Below are 21,348 nucleotides of genomic sequence, written 5' to 3' on the forward strand. Positions count from 1 at the left end.
TATAAATTTGAAGAAAATCGTTAGAGCCGTTTTCGAGAAAACCGTGAAAAACATGGTTTTTTAGTAATTATCCGCCATTTTTCTGCCATCTTGGATTGAATTTCATTGAATTTCTTATTGTCGGATCCTCATGGTATAAGGACCTTAGGTTTGAATTTCAAGTCAATCGGTTGATTGGGAATGGAGTTATCGAGTTCACAGACATACACACATACACACACTCACACACACACAGACCAACACCCTAAAATCATGTTTTTGGACTCAGGGGGCCTTGAAACGTCTAGAAAACTGGAAATTGGGGTACCTTAATTTTTTTTGGAAAGCAATACTTTCCTTACCTATGGTAGTAGGGCAAGGAAAGTAAAAAGAAGTAGAAGTTGTCATTTATACTCGATATATAAATAGTCTTTGACAACCTTTACTTTGTACTTATTCACATTGTATTTTACGTTTTCCCAGTTTATTTAATGATTGACCTTTTATAAGAAAAATTATTCAACAATATCATTCTTGTATTCTTGTCATGCCCATTAGATGTATTTTTGTTCCATACTTATGTTTTTTTTCATCCAATGCAACTTGAAATTATCCTTCAACCTTATAAATCCTATAAATTTATCATTGAGACAAGAATAGTGTTGAATTTCATTATTCCATAGTGTTTATCAACTATCCATCCTATGTTTGTCTCTGTTGAATAATATTCAAAAATAACCTATCCATACTACAGTATTATTCATCAAGTGTGAATTTTTTCGACACTTGATAATGGTGCAATTTTCTAATACTCTTAGAACTTTTCGTGCAATCCAAGTTTTCAATCAAATTTCGAGTTTGGCTCAAACATTGTCAAAAACGTCAATTTATTATTCTCCAACTGTCGGATCCAGGGTCATATTCAGATTACAATAAGCTACAGCTTCATTTGATCCAAAGCTATTTCAGCATTGTTTGGTAGAAGCTATTCTATTAAGCATTTGAGAGGACATTTTACACCTGAATAAATACTATGGAATATTCATAGGTACCTAACTGACGTTGCTTTGTATTGTTTTAATTTATTCAACATCTCTTGATATGCTCTAATGTGTAGTTCGATTCCCTTCTGTTATTCTCAACACTTCAATCATATTGTAACTTCTGAAGTGTCTCATTAAATTAACTTAGCTTAGTTCTTCATTGTTTAGTGCTTGGCTTTTGAATACTCTAAATTATCGTTCAATACTTTTTGCAAGTTTGTTAATTGACAGGTGAATTCACTCAAGTTGCAATCATTAGCCTATTTAGAGTATGCGTGTCAATCACTAGCAGTTACAATTAGTAAGTATGTCTTTAATGATTCAATCAATGTCTGTCTTTAAGAATTCATCTAACTTCATCAATGCTTTATATATTAATGCTTTATATATTGTCACAAGTGGTCTACGATTTCAATGTCCACGTTTTATTGTTATGATTATCTCATATTTAGTTCAGTTGGAAGTATGGGATCTATTCTTAACAAACATTTCATTTAAGTGAAATGTGCCATTCAGAACCTGTGCTGCTTTTGTTTTGATTGTAGACATTATTTTGAGAAAGTTCATCTCAAGTACCTATAGAATAAATTAGTAAGCTTCACGTGTCGTATTTATAATTGCAAAAACGATTAGTGGCAATTATTTTATGAAGAAAATTGGTTTCACATATTACTCCTATCACTGCTCTTAAAAAATGTTGTCAATATTAATTATATTCAAAAACATTTGGTCTTTAAGTATAGTAATTGGCATAATTTTCCGTGAGATTCTATAGTTTCAAGTATCACCAATATTGTAGGGAAATAGAGTACGGTAGAAATCTTAAACCATTGGAGATATTTTATTCGAATCAGTGGATGTTTAGCCAAAATATCAGTTATAATATTGCAGAGTAATAATGGGTTGTATGTTGGACTTTCAATTATTGAATATTGATTTCAATATTCATGACAGTAATTTTGAAGTTGAAGAACGTTGGTGGTTGAAAAGTTGAAAAATTATGGAGTTATCATCAAAAATGGATCAGTCAGTATTTGCAATTTTATCGAATGGTATTTGACCAGTAATGAGAGGGAATAAACACTTCGAAAGGTTCAAAGGATACGGTATGGATTTGGAAATGAGTAGGAATGAGTTTACAAGATGTTGATTACTGATGAATATATGTGAGTATCCCACAATAATTATACAACACATAATTCTCTATAAAAAATTGTTTAAATTGTTAACAAAGATATATTCAAAAATAAAAATTCTAGTGGATAATTGTCACTTTTTTGTCAACAGTAAGTATGACAGAAATTCATATATTCAATGAAATAATTTATAAATACGGTAATCTTGGTTATATTATTATACCTTCATTATATGAGTGGTCTAATAATAGTTGTAGTAATAGTTCGTTGGTGATATGATAATAATTCAAACCAACTGGAAAAAAATTGCATGTCTCTTTGGAAGCTATTACAAATTGAGACGTTGTATTACAGACATTCATAATTCAAATTGAAAATGCCAATAAAACTCTTCACTCAATGGAAATCACACTCTTTTTCTTTGAAAGCAATAATTGCTTTCAACTGAAATGTAATAGCATGAACAGTTTATGGACTGTGATACTAGATAATAGAGGTACAATAATGCGGATTCAAAGCTCAGTCCAGGGTAAGTTATAGTATTCATAGAAACTCCAAGTCAGTATATTTGGAGACTGTCTAGTCCATGTTTCGAGAATCTTCTTCAACATTGAACATGCTAATTTTTCACAGTAGGCTTTTCTCAATTTTTGATGACTCAGAAGGTAAAATTGAAATTGATCTTAAAAATTAAAATTAAAATTTCTTAAAATTAATTTGATCTTATAATAATTATTTTCTTAGAAGCAATAGCAAGCAGCATATAAATTATTCAAGCTTTGTCTTTTTAATGATTGTAAACTTTGACTACAAAATTTATGAAATGGAGTCAGCTCTATTAAAGCCTATCACAGTATTTCCCAAAAGCAAGAAATGATATGAAATATTATTCAAAACGTATCAGTTTCTGTAGACTCCAGTGGAGCTTATTTATATTCAAGCTATTCGATTCATACTATGACGCACATAGTGTAGACACTCAATAGATAATAATGTATTTTTACACCGTGCATAAGGGGTGGAACTTGGAGAATTCAACGAGGTTTGCTAATGCTTGATTTTCATAAGATCCCCAACATCAGTTATTTAAATATCTATCAACGTTTATTCTGAATTGATTAGTGCTGCAGAAGCGCTTGAATAATCCTCCAAAATAGATGTAATTAGAAAATACTAGATTCTCATTTAATTTGAATTCAATATATTATATTTTTCAATTATCTATTGATATTTTTTCTTGAAAACACATCAGTGACATTGAGTATTGCCTTACTCTTTGATTCAATACTGTTTAAGATTTTGCCAAATAAATTTTTCTGTCAATTGCAGGTGACCCGGGAGGATAAATTTGGAAAATGCGGATCTCCAGCTGCACACTGGTGTTCCTAGTAACTGTTTTGTCTTGTTCAATGGCGGGAGAGTGGGACGTCTATGAGAAGTTCTATACTAGAATGATGAGCACAGAGGGGGACACATACAGTTTCATAGTCAACGCTATTTTCAATGGGGCAAAACATATGGCCACCGATTATCTGTTGCCCAATCATCAAGAGTTCAATAAATGTTTCATGGATCTGGGGAAGTTTCGAGAGGCGTACCAGAAGAAGGAGTTGTGGGCTTTGAAAAGTAAGTATCACAATCATTCATAAAATTTATAATTTACATTTTTTTTGTGTTTTAATGAAGGTGATATTGCATCAGTTATCCATCCAAATTACATAAGAGAAAGGAGATCAGTGTCTGTTTATTTCTTATTCCAAGTAAAGTAAGTGAGTATGTTCCCCCATTCACAGACGGATAGTCTTCTTGTAGGATCCCACTATTTAATACTATGTTACAATGTGGAAAATTGTAATTTATACTTATGTTGCATTTAAACTAACTATATTGTACAACTCTTATAATTTTATGTTGAAATAAATTGATTGATTTAAAGAGTATACCGTAATGATCTAGAACTTCTTATTCTGCAGAAAGATTGAATTGATGCACCTTGAAGCCCAAATGATTTAATGTTTAAAATTCCACAATTTTTTGACAAATGTTTAACCAGTAAATTTTGTTCTTAAATTTTAGCAAAATCCATGGCTGTTCATTAGATTTCCTCTCATATTTTCTTTCTTGTGTTTATGTTTCCTTTTTCATGTTTCTGATGTTTCATTCCACAATTTCTAAGGTTTCAACAAAATGTTTTTATTGTTACTCAACATTTTCTGTTGTAGTGCTTGATGCCTCAGCCAAATTTCCGTCGGGCTTCCTGAAGGGCAACCTAGTCGATCTGGGCAATTTCAAAGAGTGCATAAATATTGACAACAAAAATTTGGATATCGTAGGCAAAAACTGTTTCGTTTTCTTTGAAACGTTGGCCAAGAACAAGCCGTGGGTCTCGAACATGGTGACGGTTGAGAGCTCAGTGTGTGTCCCGGCCAGCTGTGAGGCGATGCACTTGCAAACCATTCTGTATCGGTCGCTCAATTCCAGAGGACTCTTGCCGTATGTGGGCTATTGCCAGACCAAGGACAGTCTCAAGCCGCAGTATGCTACTTTGGACATCATCATACTGTAAGTCCAATCAAATCTATGGAGATTGTTACCCATGCTGTAATTCTAATCAAATAAATGAGAATTTCAATCAAACAATTGATTAAAATTGGCTGAGAATCAGCCTTCAGTGAGAATTAGTCAATCGGAGTATAACTAACATCCGGTTTCTCACACTTAGCGTCACACTGGGTTTTCACATCAAAATTTATCGTCACAGCATCCAGAACGTCCTCCAATTGACTAAATAAAATCTTACCAACAGCTGATTCTCATACAATCGGAGGACGTTCTAAGTGTCGTGATAATAAAAATGTTGACCGAAAATCGGTGAGAGTGGAAACAGTCGATAGGAAATCAAGATCTAAAAAAACAGTGGAAGAGTTACAAAACAGGTCCTAACAAAGAGGCCAAAACGTGAGTGTCTCAGACCTGATATGGCCAGAGAATTATTTTCGAAAAAACTTATCCAGTTGAGAACTTACTGCATAAAGCGAGGTTCACTCCAAATGTCTGAATTTTTCATGTATTCAATGTTAACTCTTCTTTTTTGATCAATGCTGACAGTTTAGAGTGATTCTAAATATAGATGTATTTTTTGGTTTCACTTTAAACTAATCTTGATACGGTATCATAGTATGAATTTGTACACTAGTAACATATATGTTGTGGGATTAATCCATATTGAGGTGAAATAAAAGCGATGTTGTCAGTTCCACGTAATTTATAAATTAGAATATCGTTTTATAATGTATAAATTATGTGGAACTGACAACATCACTTTCATTTCATCTCATAGTTTGAATAAGTCATTTGAAAAGCAGTATTTCGTTTGATAGAAGAGTGAACCTGCTGATTCCATGCCACATAATTTCACAGGGAGAGCAACAAAAAACCTAAGAGATACAACTGGCATGTTTGAGTTATAGTGAGTCATTGATATTTCATGCAAAAAAATGATATATCAATTATTATTAAATGAGAAATTGAAATTAATAATATATTGTTTCTAGGATTACATTTTTCAATTTGCTTAATATATAATTTAATTTATTAAAACAAAATAAAATCTTATAGCACCCTTTATTTAAAAAAAAAACTTTAAAATAGTTGAACAACTAGTTTCGGTGATATATTACACCATCGTCAGGTTATAAAAGTTTATAACCTACCTACCTTTTATAAACTTTATAAAAGTTTATAACCTGACGATGGTGTAATATATCACCGAAACTAGTTGTTCAACTATTTTAAAGTTTTTTTTTTAAATAAAGGGTGCTATAAGATTTTATTTTGTTTTATCAATTTGAAAGTAGCTCATGTCAATAAGTGTTTTATAATTTAATTTGTATCAAAATATGTATATCGCTTGTTTGTTGAGCTTCAAAATGTTGTGAATTACACACAAATCTTACAAAATTAGAGCTAGCCGGTTGAGATTCAAATTAAGGTCATAATGCTCAATCCATTTACCAGTCTACACGGACACCAATAGTAGTGTCAACCAAGCGTCCACTAGCTTAAAAATTAATAAAAATTACTAGCTATTAAAATTAATAAAAAGGTTAAAGTTTTAAAATGAAAAGGAAGGGTACTACATGTTTATGTTGTTTTTATTAATTCCTGAAGCTAGTTCATCAGCCTAGGACAGTAGTGTCCGAATTAGCTCTTTTGTCCCTTGTCACACTAGCGAGCCACCAGATCTGATACTTAAGCAAATAATTGGATTTATTCCTATAAAACTATGAGTTTTCGAAAAAATATGCGCAACTACAAACCTGGCCTGCAAAGTTCAAAGATTTATGTGTGTGAGCAACAAAATCCTTACCGTAATGAAATTACTATAATTATTTTGTTAATCCTATGAATAATCGATAATTATTATTGTTCTGTCTTTTTTCTATTTTCAGAACATCGTTTAGTATCTTGGGTGCTATCTTATTTATTGGCACTAGTTACGATATTCTACTCCATATTTTACCCCAAGACACCAGCGAGCATGTTCCATTGATTGAAAATGGAAAAGACATTGAAGGTAATAAAATATGTCAACATTTTTCCATATCTGACATATTCCACAATTTAATAGATTATAGTTCCGATATTCTTCTCCATATTGTACCCCAAGACACCAGCGAGCATGTTCCATTGATTGAAAATGGAAAATACATTGAATGTAATAAAATATATCAATACTTTTCCATACCTGACATATTCCACAATTTAAAAGATTATAGCCTATTTAGAACAAATTATTTATTTTTAAAAAAGCTAAGCATGCTCTTATATAGCCCAGTTTAGACTCAAAAAGGTCTTGGTATTGGTTTTTACAATGATATATAGAATAGGCTCGGTCGCACAAAAGCCAATTGAATAAATCCCATCATAATTTTTCAAAAGTCCTTCATTCGTATTATACCCAGAACACCTAGAACTGATCATTCATGGCCGATATTTGTTCATCTCAAGATACTTCCAATAAGAAATTTTTATGTTTATAAAGTATTGAAGCTTTTTTCTTAGGAGTTTGAATGAAAATCTCATTAGAGATGTGAGATATAACTTTAGACGGTTTATGGTTCAGGTTCCACATTCGAATTTAACGATATTCCAACATTCATATTATTTTAATGGTCCTAGATTGTTCAATCTAGTGTCGCAATATCTAAATTGCCAGGAACTTTCACATTCATTTCTTAAATGTTTGAAAAATTACCTGCTCAGTGTTAATGACTGAATAATTTCTGAAAATTGTAAGATGATATTCTTGAATAAGAAATTCCATAATTTATTATTATTAAATCCTAAATAATAATCTAGTTAACATATCCTTTCTTAGAGTATGCATTTTGCATTGTAAATTTTCTATTTTTGGTTTTATCTCTGTATGCCTTTTATTTTTCATAATGTAATTACATCATCATTTTTTCATCTGATGGGCTACCGTAGCAGAAAAAAAGTATTTTCTTTTAAGTTATAATTTACAATGCTTAGTTTATTCATAGAGCGGAGCGGTCTTACTCCTCTGAGTATATTTAGTTGTTTTATTAGGAGTAGTACACCCCAATCGGGCTTATGCCTAGGGTTGTCCACTTTTATTTCACATTTTTATATCTTTCTTTTTTATTCTGTATTATGTTTGTTTGTGAAATAAATGAATTGATTGATTGATTGAATTTAAATCGTGATTGAATGCCTAGAGAACCAATCAGAGGAGCACCATCTTAAAAAAAGGCTCTGATTAATTCATTATTAAAATTCAACAGGTTTTTGTGCAACCGGGCCTAAGTATTTTAAAACAATAACTGATAAATAATTATTATATTTTCAATTCTTTTCCAGAAAGATCAAAACTTCACAGATCGATTCTGTCATTTTCACTGTTGGCCAATACTGCAGATCTTTTTAAAACTGATACAGCAGCCAAATCTATAAAATGTCTCTATGGTCTCAGATTTCTAAGCGCCTGTTTTATCATTTCAATTCATCGGATGATTTTAGACCCTCAACCGTTATCTAATTCGTTTTCAATTGAATTGGTAAGTAAGAGAATATATATTCTTGTGATTGTCTAATGTCTATAATTTTCAGACTATCATTTTTCTACTGATTCCAACTTTGCGAATGATTAACATACTTTCAAAATCATAATCATTTCTCAAATCACCAAATATGATAAAATACCATTAAATATCATATTATTTATTACAGGAAATAAGAAAATGGTACAGGGCATTACAAATGAATGCATATTTATTCGTGGATTTATTTTTTGTTATGAGTGGCCTGCTCATATCCTACAAATATTCTAGTAGTATGAGAGGGAAACTTAAGCTTTTCTACTACTTTATCCACCGATATATCAGGTAATTGCATTTTTCAAATTTTATATTTGAATTCAATCAATTGAAATCTTAATTATTCTCATACATTCTGTCCTATGTCCTCATTGAATTGTATTACCCAGACTACTGTTCAAAATTGAGCCAAGATCAAAATATATTGTCGTTTCCAATTTATTTTGTATTTTTACCAACAGTATTTTCTTCTAATAATTAATTTGCAAAACAGTTTCCATCACATACTTGTTTAATTCAAAATAAATTGTATAATCGTAATATTAGTATTTGAGCACTAACTTACATCACAATGATGGAAATACTGTTACGACTGAAAACTGTTGTGTGATACTGTTGAAAATAGTCACGAAACTGCACTAATAGTATTTAAAAAAAAATTTTAGTGACAGTATTCAAGTGATTGAATTCTGTCTAAAATTATTTTAGAATAGAATAGAATCTTTATTGCAGCAATATCTGAGGTCATCAGATACAATACAAGTGTCAAATATATACAACATGATACAAAATAGAAATATATTACATCAGTAAGTTACACTATCAGCACCCTATGATAATATGTCACCTGATTTTCAACTTATAACCGAATATTCCTAGCTAATGTATAAAAATCTTCAATCTTGTTTAAAGGGTTAGCCGCTGAGAAACGTTTCATGTGAATTTTAAAAGTTCCATTCTCCATATTTCTAAGATCTTCAGGAAGTGAATTAAACAATTTTATTGATAAAAATAGAAATGTTTTTTTGTGTACTAGAATAGGTATACCGATAAGTAGTCAAATTACCCCTATTCCTAGTGTTATGGCTATGAACTACCCCTGCTCCACAAACTTCTCCAAATTCTCCTTAACATAAATAAGGCTCTGGTGAACAAATATTGAAGGTAGAGTCAATATTCCCAGAATTTTAAAATGCTCATCACACTGTGCTTGCTTAGAAAGCCCACAAATCAGTCTGATAGCCTTTTTTTAAAACATTCATCTATTGTGCACTTTTTAATCTTCATTGTTTCCCCAATTGACTGACTCATTTGACTGAACGATTGATATATTTTATATTCATTTTGAATAATTTATATATTATTTTATTCGTTCACTTTGTTCTAGACTAACACCACCGTTACTCGTTTGTGTTATGTTGGAGTTGATATCACCGATATTTTGTGATGGACCGTATTGTGAGCCATTCATTCAAAGGGCAAAACAGCGCTGCTTGGACAATGCTATTTATACATTGACCTACATAAACAATTTTATCAATCCATCACATAAGGTGAATGAATTATTATTTCTCATGATCGAGTCACAAGTACAAAATCTACTTGCTTTCTACATTTTTTTCTTACACTGTGAGAGCAATTTGAAAACTCTGGAAATTACTGAGATATTGCATCTATTCAAATTCTAATGAATTAATGACTATCATTAAATGAAAATCCAAATTGAATGCTGCAAATCACCCCGAATATTTGCTACTGCAAATATTAACCTCCTAATTGCAGGTCAGGAATGCTTACCCTCACACTCAATATTTGCAGTAGCAGAAGTCCTTGGGGTGATTTGCAAAATTTAATTTGAATTTTCGTTTAATAATAACTCTTCTTAACTCTCACAACAATTGAAAAAACCCAAAATAATTTGTATATATCATAAAAATATAAAAATAATCAAATGGCTCACAAGACTTTCGTCTGATCGTGAGCCTAAGGTAACAAGAAATTGCAAAAAAGGTGAAAAACAACTACGGTAAGCAAAAGAAGAAGAACAAGAGGTTTGAAAAACTAAAGAAACTATAGTAAGATTAATAAATATGTTAACAAAAGAGAGAAAAGAAACTCCTAGAGTGTCGACGGATCAAAGAAACTAATACTAATTGGGAGAAAAATATCTGAATATTTTGCCCTGAAGCATTTACCCTTCTTAAAGAATAAACTTGCCTACATGTTCTCAAACTAATACCCCAAAACATGAACCATACTGCTAAACAACTTATATTATGTAAATTACTGTACTAATGCCTTAAGTTATGTCTCCATATAAGCATAGAGAAACAATAGCGTAAGTAGATATCCCATGGTATAGGACGTTTATGTCAACTTTTACTGTTATCTCAAGCCGATAGTCTACGTAGTTCTTTCCCGAGAAGCTGTGTGACTCTCGAAGTCTCTCATACTGTGCCGTTCACACACTCTCACCCCAACAAAACAGTAAAAATCGACAATAATCGACAGTAATCGGCTTGAGATAACAGTAAAAGTTGCAACATAAACGCCCTCTTATATACCATGGGATATCTACTTACGCTATTGTTCCTCTATGATATAAGTCTGTAGACGTTTTAATCCATCTGAAGATTCTTTTTTTAATATATTCATTGAACAGCATGAGAGAAAGTCCTGCGGAATGGTATTAACCAGTTTATCACACATATAGGGGAATTGCATCCTACAAATCTGTAAATTAGTTTGGGTGGAGTTTGATGTTCTAAATCAGTGGTCTCCAACTTTTTTCATCCAAGGGCCACATTGTTAATCCTTGGGAGGCTTAGAGTGCCAATAATAAGGATTTACGTAGAATTTGACTTGTGGGGGGACACACAACGGGGATTTAGGGGGTTAAAAATTATTATATTTTCATTAAAATAATATGAGGAGTTCTAAGTACGTTTAATTAAAACACAGGAAGAAACAAACTAATACATTTCATTTTAATACAAGGTCCAATTTATTGAGTGTAAAAAGATCAAAAGAAAACTTGACAATGCATGAATTTAAAACGTTAAATAAAATAATAATAATTTTTTTAATATAATAAATCAACTTGACAATATAGGAATTTACAAAATGTTACCAAACTAGAAGAGAATACTCATTTTTAGTGAGAAGATTGCATTTGTTTTCCACTTAAAATGTCCGCCAATTTAGGATCAACCTTTGTGGTTCCGATCATTAAAATTGATTTCAATTGTTCATCAGACAAGGAAGATCTGTATTTGGATTTAACAAACTTCATTTTTGAAGATGTCTGCCCACAAATTGTTGGTAAATCCAAAAATTGTTTACAGCTAATTTTACACTTATTAAGAACTGGAGTGGCTAGTAAGAGAAGAGTAGGCCTACTGAACTCACAGTTGTTGTCAAAAATGTGTATGTTTTCAAAAATCTGTTGCAATAACTCTTGGCGGGCCGGACAAAATCCATCCGCGGGCCGGATGTGGCCCGCGGGCCTTAGGTTGGAGAGCCCTGTTCCAAATGTTTGACGAGTGTTGTAGGGTGTGATTCGAATGTTGAAAAGGTTCCTTTTTTGATTTATGTACAATATTAGATTATTTATGTATAACTGTTTGATTGTGAGAATATTTGTTTCCTGAAAAAGAGTTTGAGTCGGGTACAGCCTTGGCCTGTCTAGTGCAACCTTAATAATGTGTTTCTGTATGTTGAAAATGTTTTTTAATGTGTTGTTTAGCTGCACCACCCCACACTCTTATTCCATACTGTAGAACAGATTGAGCGTCTGCAAAATAGATCATCATAGAAAGATTTAGCAGTTTCAATTGACTTATTTTATAGAATTTGTTTGTTAAATACTTGGTCGTATTGCATAACGATTGAATTTGGCAATCCCACCTCAAATGCCGGTCAATCATTACCACCAAATATTTAACAGATTTTGAGTTCTCTAAGGCAGGACAGTTACAACTTGTATTAGGTGAGACTAAATTAATGCAGCCACTCTTGTGGATTTTTATAGACATTTGAGTAATTGGTTGAGTGGCAGCATTGGGAGTAAATGTCATGGAAGAAGACTTTTTATGATTCAATGTTAGGTATGGTAGTCAGACCAAGCTTTGACATCTGCGATTCCTCTCTCAGCTGCATCTCTAGTTTCCTCCCACTTATTACATGAAAAGATTAGCGTGGTATCATCAGCAAAGGAGATTGCTTGGCCATTTTGAATGTTTATGCTTAGGAGATCGTTTATATATATTAGGAACAGGATGGGGGATATAGGACGGTTCCTTGAGGTAAGCAGTAGTCAAAAAGATGTTCAATACTGGTATTATTGTCGATAGATAATATTTGCGTTCGTCCCTCAAGGTAGCTTGAAAAGAGTTTTAATGGCAAACCGCGGATACCGATGTGGTTGAGCTTCTCTATAAGTTTTGAGTGTTGAATGGTATCAAAAGCTTCACTTAGATCGATGAATATTGCAATTGATTTTCTACGGAGAGTGAAATTATTTGTTACAGTTTTAACTAAAAATGAAATTACGTCCTCCGTGCTTTTCCCCTCTTGAAAACCGAATTGATTAGGGTGAATCACATTTTTCTCCTTCAAATATCGCATCAAACACTTTTTAATAAGTTTCTCCATAACTTTTGATAAACCTCTAAGTAGACTAATCGGACGGTAGTTTTTGTAGGATTTTTGGTGTCACTAGACTTGTGGAGTGGGATAATTTTGGCGATTTTAAATTCCTTTGGAAAAAAACCCTTTCCAAAGCATTTGTTGATTATAATTTTTAATGGCATTGCAATTAAATGTGCTTTTTTGAGACAGCTATTATTAATGTTATGAATACCTGGAGATGAGTTAGTTCTCAGTTCATTTATTGTTTGAATTATTTCTTCTTAATTTGTCGGGAATAGGAAAAAACAGTCTTGAAAGTTTGTTTGTGAAGGGCGATAATTTAGCCGGGCTGGAAAGGGAATGTTAGGGTTATCATACCTTAGTTTTTCTGCCAATTTCTTTCCTACAGATGGAAAGTGCTTATTATTTGAGATTTCAGGATCAATATCTGGCTTTAAAGTTTTTCGTTTTATGTCAAGTACTTCGTTAATCGTATCCCATGTCTTCCTAGCATTTCCCTTACTCCGGTCTAATTTATTCCCATAGTAATTGACCTTAGTTTCTTTTAGTAATTTATTCAAGAAGTTTCTATAGCGAGTATAGTTTTCTTTAAATTCAATATTGTAAGGTTGCCTTGTAAGTTTTTTATGCATTTTGTTTGTAGTTTGGATAGCTCTAATAAGTCCAGGGGTAATCCAGTTTTTCAGTGGCCTATTTCTGTTTGATGATTTGATTTTAGAAGTCGCATTTTTCAAATGAGCTACTAATTTATGTTTAAATGAGTGCACCAGTGAATGTTTATTATTGTTATTTAATACATCCTCCCAGTTTCCAATTTCAAGGTCATGTATCAGTTTATTAAAGTCAATTTTCTCATTAATGCTGTTTGGTTTATCTGAGTTACAGTCTGGTCTTAGATTTCCCATATGAATGCTGGTGCAATAGTGATCAGTTTCAAATATAGTTCCATTTATACTATCAGAAACTGGATTTTTTATATTCAAAATTAATGAGTCAGCTTCTTCAATATCGATTTCAAGCTTGTTATGAATTAGTAATTTACTAATGAAAACACAAATTCCATTATTCCTGTTTCTTTTGCCGGGTTTGTCTACGGCTGTATAACCGTTTAAAAAATAGTTGAATATATGGTTCATCCTCAATCATCCATGTTTCAGAAAGTAAGCCTATTATAATATGAAAACTCAACTTACAATTTTCTATTATATAGGTAAATTCATCGGAATTCTTATTTAGGCTACGAATATTCATATGCGATATGCTCATGGAGCTGTTATTTACATTATTAGATAAGTTTCCATGAGGCAAAGAGAAAATATCTTCTTGATTGTATTATAACACTCTAGTAAAGCTTCATTGTCAAAATTATCAATGATAACCACAAAGCAGAAATTTTATCTAGAAGATAGATTAAATCTATGGAACGAATAGATGATGAAAGTTGAGAAAGTGTGTTGTAGAAAGATACAAAAATAAGATTAAAGATTTTCTATCTAGGATAATACAATTATTTAGAAAAGAATAACTAAAAAACTATAATAAATTGATGAAAAGAAATAGAATAAGAGAGACCAGTCGGTTGAACTGTATCTCTCCAAATAGCAGTTAACAAAATTAAATAAACTACCAGTTCAGTGAATATAAATAAATATAGATTAGACAAGCACAAAGGCAAACTTGTTAATAATTGAAAACTATGTTACAAAAAGCTTTTTTATTCAATGAAAATTATGATTATTTACTTGTACTGGCTATTTAGTAAAAAATATATTTAGTAGCCTTGGAAGATAAATAAATTAATCTGTATATTTTTATTTATTATTGAACTTCAACTGGTTACTAATAATGGATCACTTGAAGCTCTATGTTTTTTCTACAAAGGATCCTATGAAGGATTTGTTCAATCATGAAGAATAATTCCATCGTTTTTCCAAAGCTGCTAGTTTCGGGAATTCCAATGAAGCAATCAACTTGATCGGGCTTAGATCTCAAACTCATGTTCTGTCGTAAATTATTTGTCAAATTCTTGAAGAAAGTTGTATCTGTTTTGTTTGTTTTTGTTCCAGTGCCTCCTGCATAGTTGGTACTTATCTGCTGACATGCAAATGTACTTTCTGGCTCCAATATTAATTTTATTCTTGAAAAAGTGGAGGAGATCGATTCCATTTATTTTGCTGTCTTGTTTGGCTGCCAGTATGTTGTCTATCTTCATAATAAGCTATATTAATGAACTGGATGCTGGTTATATAGGAAAGTGAGTATTCATTTATCATCAATTCTTTCATTTCAATCTATTTCACCAAAAACACAAAAACAGTACAAAGTTGTGACAACTTAAAAAAAATTATTATCAAGCTAAATAGCTATATCAACTTTCTTATACGGCTGGAGGTGAAGACTACTGGCATCAAATTGATCTATATCAATTTGCTCATACAGATAGGCACATTCTGTTAATTTGTTATTCACTCAAGAACCAAGGACGCTTTTTTGAACAGATACATGTTGATGATTTTTCTATTCAACTTTTTCAGCTTATAATATAAACCTTTGAGACATTTTGAAAAAAAAAATCACTTTGAGAACATTTTATTTGACCAGAGCAAGCTATTGAATCAAGTGAATTTAAAAAATAGTAGTATTACTAAATAGATGAGTATCGCGTTAGCTCTCATACAGTGCAGACGTACTCGTAGTGTAGTGCAGTAGAAGTAGTGAGTCAGCAGTTGATTGTTCACGGTATTTAAGTGGAACAAAACATTGCATCAAATTTCGGTTAAAATCCGCCGTCTTCATGCAATCGAAGTGACCTACTTTCGCGCGGCCTTCAATTTTCGTTCGCGCTCGCGTTTCCGCGATCGTGAGTGAGTACGAGGGCTTTTCGAAAAGTATGTTCGCAAATTATTGACTATGGCTACGTCAAGTGGAAAATTGTTGAAACTACCCAGTTTTCTTGCCCCGGAGTTTGAAGAGCAAGAAGACGAGGAAAGCAACATCGAGAACATGGACACCACCAAACCATCAGAGATCCAGTGTTCACCGGATCGTTATATTAAATCAAATAAGCTCCATTCAGCCGCCGAGCATGCACTCTTCATCGCCTGGAAGGAGTCGGATGAGAAGAGAAAGCAGCTAGAGAAGAGCAACGTAGAACTTCAGCGGAGAATTGAAGACTTAGAATTGCGATTTCAAAAAATAGAACAGAACATTCAACAACCATGCAGTTCAGAAGTTGCTGAAAACTACTCAACTAATGAGGAGGAGTTGGCAAAAGAGACTGAGTGGATCAGGGCCCGTAACAAACGTACTACAAAGAAGAGGAAACTAAATAGTACTTTGTCTCCTGAACCAAAGAATGAGCCTACTGGTAACCATCGTCAGTTGAACAAAATCACCTCATTGCAGAAGAATAAAGGTGAGGAAGTAAAGAACAAGAAGCAAGAAACGCCACCGCCACCAATCATAGTGGATGGTATAAAGAGCCTGGAGTCCCTTCATAAAAGTTTGAAAAAAGTGACTTCAGATGAAAAATTTAGAATAAAGCTCTTGAGTAGAGAGACTTTCAAAGTAAATTCAGTAGATTCAGAAACGTACAGAAATATTACAAAAGAATTAATCAACGATGGTTTCAACTGGCACTCGTATGAAAACAAACAGGTGAGACCCATAAGAGTGATGATAAAAAAACTTCATCACTCCTGTAGTGTAGAATCCATAATGGAGGACTTAAAGGCTAAGGGATTGCTAGTGGTAGATGTAGTGAATAAGTTGAAGTGGAAAACTAAAGAACCATTAGACATGTTCATGGTTTCGTTCAGCGCAGAAGAGAATGTTAAGAAGATTATTGAACTTAAACATATTCTGGGTTGCAGAGTAGAAGTTGAAGCATTGAAGAAAGTTAATCTAATACCTCAATGTAAGCGTTGCCAGGCTTTCAACCACACTCAGGCTTATTGCAACAAGGAGGCCAGATGTGTGAAGTGCGCTGGAAAACATGCATCAAAGGAGTGTACGAAACCTAGTGAAGCACTACCGAAATGCATTCATTGTGGTGAAGCTCATCCTGCAAGCTACCGTGGTTGCTCTGTAGCAATTGAGTTACAAAAAATACGTAACTCGAGTAGGGTAGCCAGTAAGAATATAACATCAAAAAATGTTGTCGATTCTCAGGCTCGGAATGTGGCTAATTCTCAAAGTAGGCCCACTCAACATCAAAGTAGGCCCACAGAAAAGAGAATGACTTTCGCCGAAATCGTATCCAAAGAAAATAAATCGCAGATGAAGAAAAATGAAGAAGTAAAAGACACCTCACAAATCCTACAGCTCATCTCATCTAAACTTGATAAACAAGAGAAAATAATTTCATCCCTTCAATCTCGCATCGAGAAATTAGACAATAATAGACAACAAAAACCAAAATGATTCGTTCACTAAACATAATGGAATGGAACGCAAATGGACTCTTACAACGACAATTGGAATTGGAAGCAGTTCTAAACATAGATAATGTAGATATTTGTCTCATTTCTGAGTCTCACTTTACAAAACAGTCCTACATAAAATTTAAAGGTTACAGGACCTACCACGCCTTACATCCCAACAATGTTGCGAGAGGGGGGAGTTCAATCATAATCAAAGAGAGCATTCAGCATAATGAACACGTTAAATTAGAAACTGAACGAATTCAATTGATAGGAGTATGTGTGGAAGCAGTTAATTATCGATTTGTAGTTGCAGCTGTCTACTGTCCTCCTCGATATTCATTCAGAAAAGAAGATCATCTATCAATGTTTGATATGTTGGGAACGAGATTTATCCTTGGCGGTGACTTCAATTCAAAACACATTCATTGGGGATCACGATTAACAACTCATAAGGGCAAGGTACTTTACGAAGCTGTAAGAGAGTCAAGATGTGAATCTCTTTCAACTGGAAAACCAACTTATTGGCCTACAGATACAAGTAAGATACCTGATCTCATAGACTTTTTCATAATCAAAAACATTTCAGTAAACTATTTGCAAGTAGAGGAAAGTTTTGATCTCAATTCAGACCACTCTCCAATTATTCTGAAGTTGAGTGACACTATTTTACAAAAACAAAATAATTATCCCACACTAGTTAATAAGTATACAGATTGGGATGGCTTTCAGCAAGTGTTGGAGGAAAGAATCAACCTGAATTCACCATTAACAACTGCAGATCAAATAGATGAGGAGCTGGAAAAATTTGTTACTGATATACAACAGGCAGCCTGGTGTAATACTCCGCAGACTAGGAAACGAAGAACAGTAGGAAATAATTATCCATTGGAAATAAGAGAAATGATTGCAGAGAAAAGAAGAGCTAGAAGGAGGTGGCAGCATTCACGTTCTCCTCAAGATAAAAGATTACTGAATACTCTCACACAGGAACTGAAAAGAGAGATACAGTTTATTAAAAATGAATCAATCAACAGTTACTTGAGTAATTTGACAGGACAAGGCAACACTGATTACTCACTATGGAAGGCTTCTAAGAAAATAAAAACACCCATCCAACAAGTTCCCCCTATTAGGAAACTGAATATACAATGGGCCAAGAATAATGAAGAAAAGGCACAGGCATTTGCTGATCATCTTGTGAATGTCTTCCAGCCAAACGTTGCAGCTCAAGAAGATCTAGAAATTGAAGGTAACATCATGCAGGAAAATCAAGAACTAATGAATGTCTCAGTAGAAGAAGTGAGAAAGGAAATAAAACTTATGAATGCTAAGAAAACTCCAGGATTTGACCTGATAACTGGCTTAGTCCTGAAGCATCTACCAAGGAAAGCACTCATCAAGCTAACAAACATCCTGAATGCTTCATTCAGACTCAGATTTGTACCAGGAGTCTGGAAAGTAGCTGAAGTTATAATGTTACTCAAGCCAGGAAAAGAACCACATGAAGTAGCTTCATACAGACCAATTTCATTGTTACCTGTGTTATCAAAGTTGTTTGAGAGGATATTATTGAGTAGACTCAAGCCAATAATTGAGAGAAAGCAATTAATTCCTAATCATCAATTTGGTTTCAGAAAAAAACACTCCACAATTGATCAAGTACATAGGATAGTTAATATAATAGAGAAGAGCTTGGAAGAAAAAAAGGTTTGTTCAGCAGTTTTTCTCGACATAGGGCAAGCTTTTGACAAAGTATGGCATGAGGGACTTCTTTATAAACTGAAGAAAATGCTTCCTAAGCAATTTACAGAAATATTGCAATCATATTTGACAGGAAGGTACTTTAGAGTCAAATATGAAGATTCATATTCTGATCTAAGAGAGATAAAAGCAGGAGTTCCGCAAGGAAGTGTTTTAGGACCAGTCCTTTATCTTCTCTTCACTAGTGATATCCCTAATTTGGAGGAGAATACCACAGCCACGTTCGCAGATGACACCGCCCTACTAGCAGTAGACAGTGATGTTGGTATTGCAACAGCGAAGCTTCAGAGATCTGTCAACAAGATACAAGACTGGACCAAAAAGTGGAGAATGAAGCTCAATGAGGAAAAGTCGATTCATGTTAACTTCACCAACAAGAGAGCTGTGTACCTTCCAATCAACATCAATGGAATTAATATACCACATGAAAATCAAGCTAAATACCTAGGTATGACTCTTGATGCTAAGCTTCGCTGGAAAGAGCATGTCAAAAAGAAAAAAGAAGAACTGAACATAAAATACAAGAAATTCTACTGGCTTATTGGAAGAAACTCATCACTTTCAATACCAAACAAATTGCTCCTCTACAAGCAGATCTTCAAACCTGTTTGGACCTATGGAATACAACTATGGGGCTGCACCAAACAGAGCAACGTCACCATCATACAAAGATTCCAGAACAAGGTGCTCCGAAACATCGTTGATGCTCCCTGGTATGTGCGGAACAGCGACATCCATAGGGACCTGGGAGTCAACATGGTATCCTGTGAGATTCAAAGGTATGCAGAAAGTCATGAAGAACGGCTCCACCAACACACGAACGTCGAAGCAATCCAGCTGCTAGACAACGGAGGGTTGGTGCGGAGACTGAAAAGAAGGAAACCATTTGAATTGGTGTGCAGTGAAAGTGGTGTCTAGTGAAAAAGCAGAGCAGTGATTGAGTGAAATCTAGCTTAAGTAGTACAGTTAATAGATGTACATAATAATTATTAGTAGGTAGCAGTAAGAAATTCTAAAGAGAGTTTTACTGTAGTCCATATTATATACAATTAGTAAATTAGGTTTGATAAAATTTGCTCATTAGTCTCAAGACTAGATAGCAATAGTAATGTGATAAATAGATGATAAATAGATGATAGTATTACAAAAATCTCCTTTTCTTATTGTCTCGGTTCTAATTTTGACCATAAAAATATATAGAATAGAATATGTTTTTTCATTTCACCGAAAAAAATACAACAATAATATTATATAACAACAGAATAGACCTGTGTTTGGAAATCAGGCAATTTGTATGATTTCATACTATGTTATAAGATCATGGCATGGAATTGTAATTTATCATTTGCATCTTATTTACCGAGCGAAAAGAGGTCTAAGATTCAAGTCGACGGTTTGGCATTTCTCTTAATGTTTAAATGTTTATATGCTTATATGTTGGCGCATTTACGGCGAAACGCGGTAATACATTTTCTCCAATTTCGAGCTTATTTTCAATTTCAGGTGAAAATGTTATTGAACATTATTTGTAAAGATTCTCATGCTTAATCTTTTCCACTCAATTTTTTTGTTTAAATTGTATCTGAAGCCTGATAATTGGAAATCTAAAATCAAACTTTGCATAGATGGGGCGGAGCTCCTGAAATTTTTTCAGATATGTGACTTGTGGCAGTTGATAGAACTTATCAATGACTATTCTAGGTATAAATTTGATCAAAATCGTTGGAGCCGATTTCAAGAAACATTTTACCTGCCATCTTGAATTGCATTTGATTGAAATTGTTCGTGTCGGATCCTTATATTGTAAGGACCTTAAGCTCCGAATTTCAAGTCATTCCGTTAATTGGGAGATGAGATATCGTGTACACAGACGCACATACACTCATACACTCATACACTCATACACACACACACACACACACACACCACACACACACACACACAACACACACACACACACACACACACAACACACACACACACACACACACACACACACACACACACACACACACATACAGATCAATACCCAAATTTAGAAATTGGGGTAACTTAATTTTTTTCGGAAAGCAATACTTTCCTTACCTATGGTAATAGAGCAAGGAAAGTAAAAACCAGACTATAGAAATATTCATCATAAATCAGCTGTCGAGTGGATTATAAATCGCATGCCATGACGCATGCAATTCAATATCTCAATGTAACTTGGTAAAAAATCAGCAGCTGTGTAGACTAT

At 33.3% G+C, this 21,348-nt stretch overlaps 1 protein-coding gene across 4 annotated transcripts in view; it reads left to right on the forward strand.

Annotated features, from left to right (window-relative positions):
• The window catches only part of LOC111051860 (nose resistant to fluoxetine protein 6), a 40,948-nt gene that overhangs the window by 3,697 nt on the left and 15,903 nt on the right, over nucleotides 1–21,348 (forward strand). The window contains exons 2-9 of one of the 4 annotated variants that reach the window (XM_039439067.1): nucleotides 1,254–1,323; nucleotides 3,488–3,784; nucleotides 4,381–4,720; nucleotides 6,610–6,734; nucleotides 8,042–8,238; nucleotides 8,411–8,565; nucleotides 9,665–9,830; nucleotides 14,994–15,181. In XM_039439067.1, coding sequence (XP_039295001.1) covers nucleotides 3,514–3,784; nucleotides 4,381–4,720; nucleotides 6,610–6,734; nucleotides 8,042–8,238; nucleotides 8,411–8,565; nucleotides 9,665–9,830; nucleotides 14,994–15,181 — 1,442 coding nt within the window. In that variant the 5' untranslated portion in view covers nucleotides 1,254–1,323; nucleotides 3,488–3,513. Of the gene's footprint in view, nucleotides 1–1,067; nucleotides 1,324–1,503; nucleotides 2,189–3,487; nucleotides 3,785–4,380; nucleotides 4,721–6,609; nucleotides 6,735–8,041; nucleotides 8,239–8,410; nucleotides 8,566–9,664; nucleotides 9,831–14,993; nucleotides 15,182–21,348 lie in introns of those variants that run through there. The other 3 variants (XM_039439066.1, XM_039439069.1, XM_039439068.1) reach the window with 3 other exon arrangements.

Source organism: Nilaparvata lugens, chromosome 12 (genome assembly GCF_014356525.2).
Source record: "Nilaparvata lugens isolate BPH chromosome 12, ASM1435652v1, whole genome shotgun sequence".
Classification (NCBI taxonomy): Eukaryota; Metazoa; Arthropoda; class Insecta; order Hemiptera; family Delphacidae; genus Nilaparvata; species Nilaparvata lugens.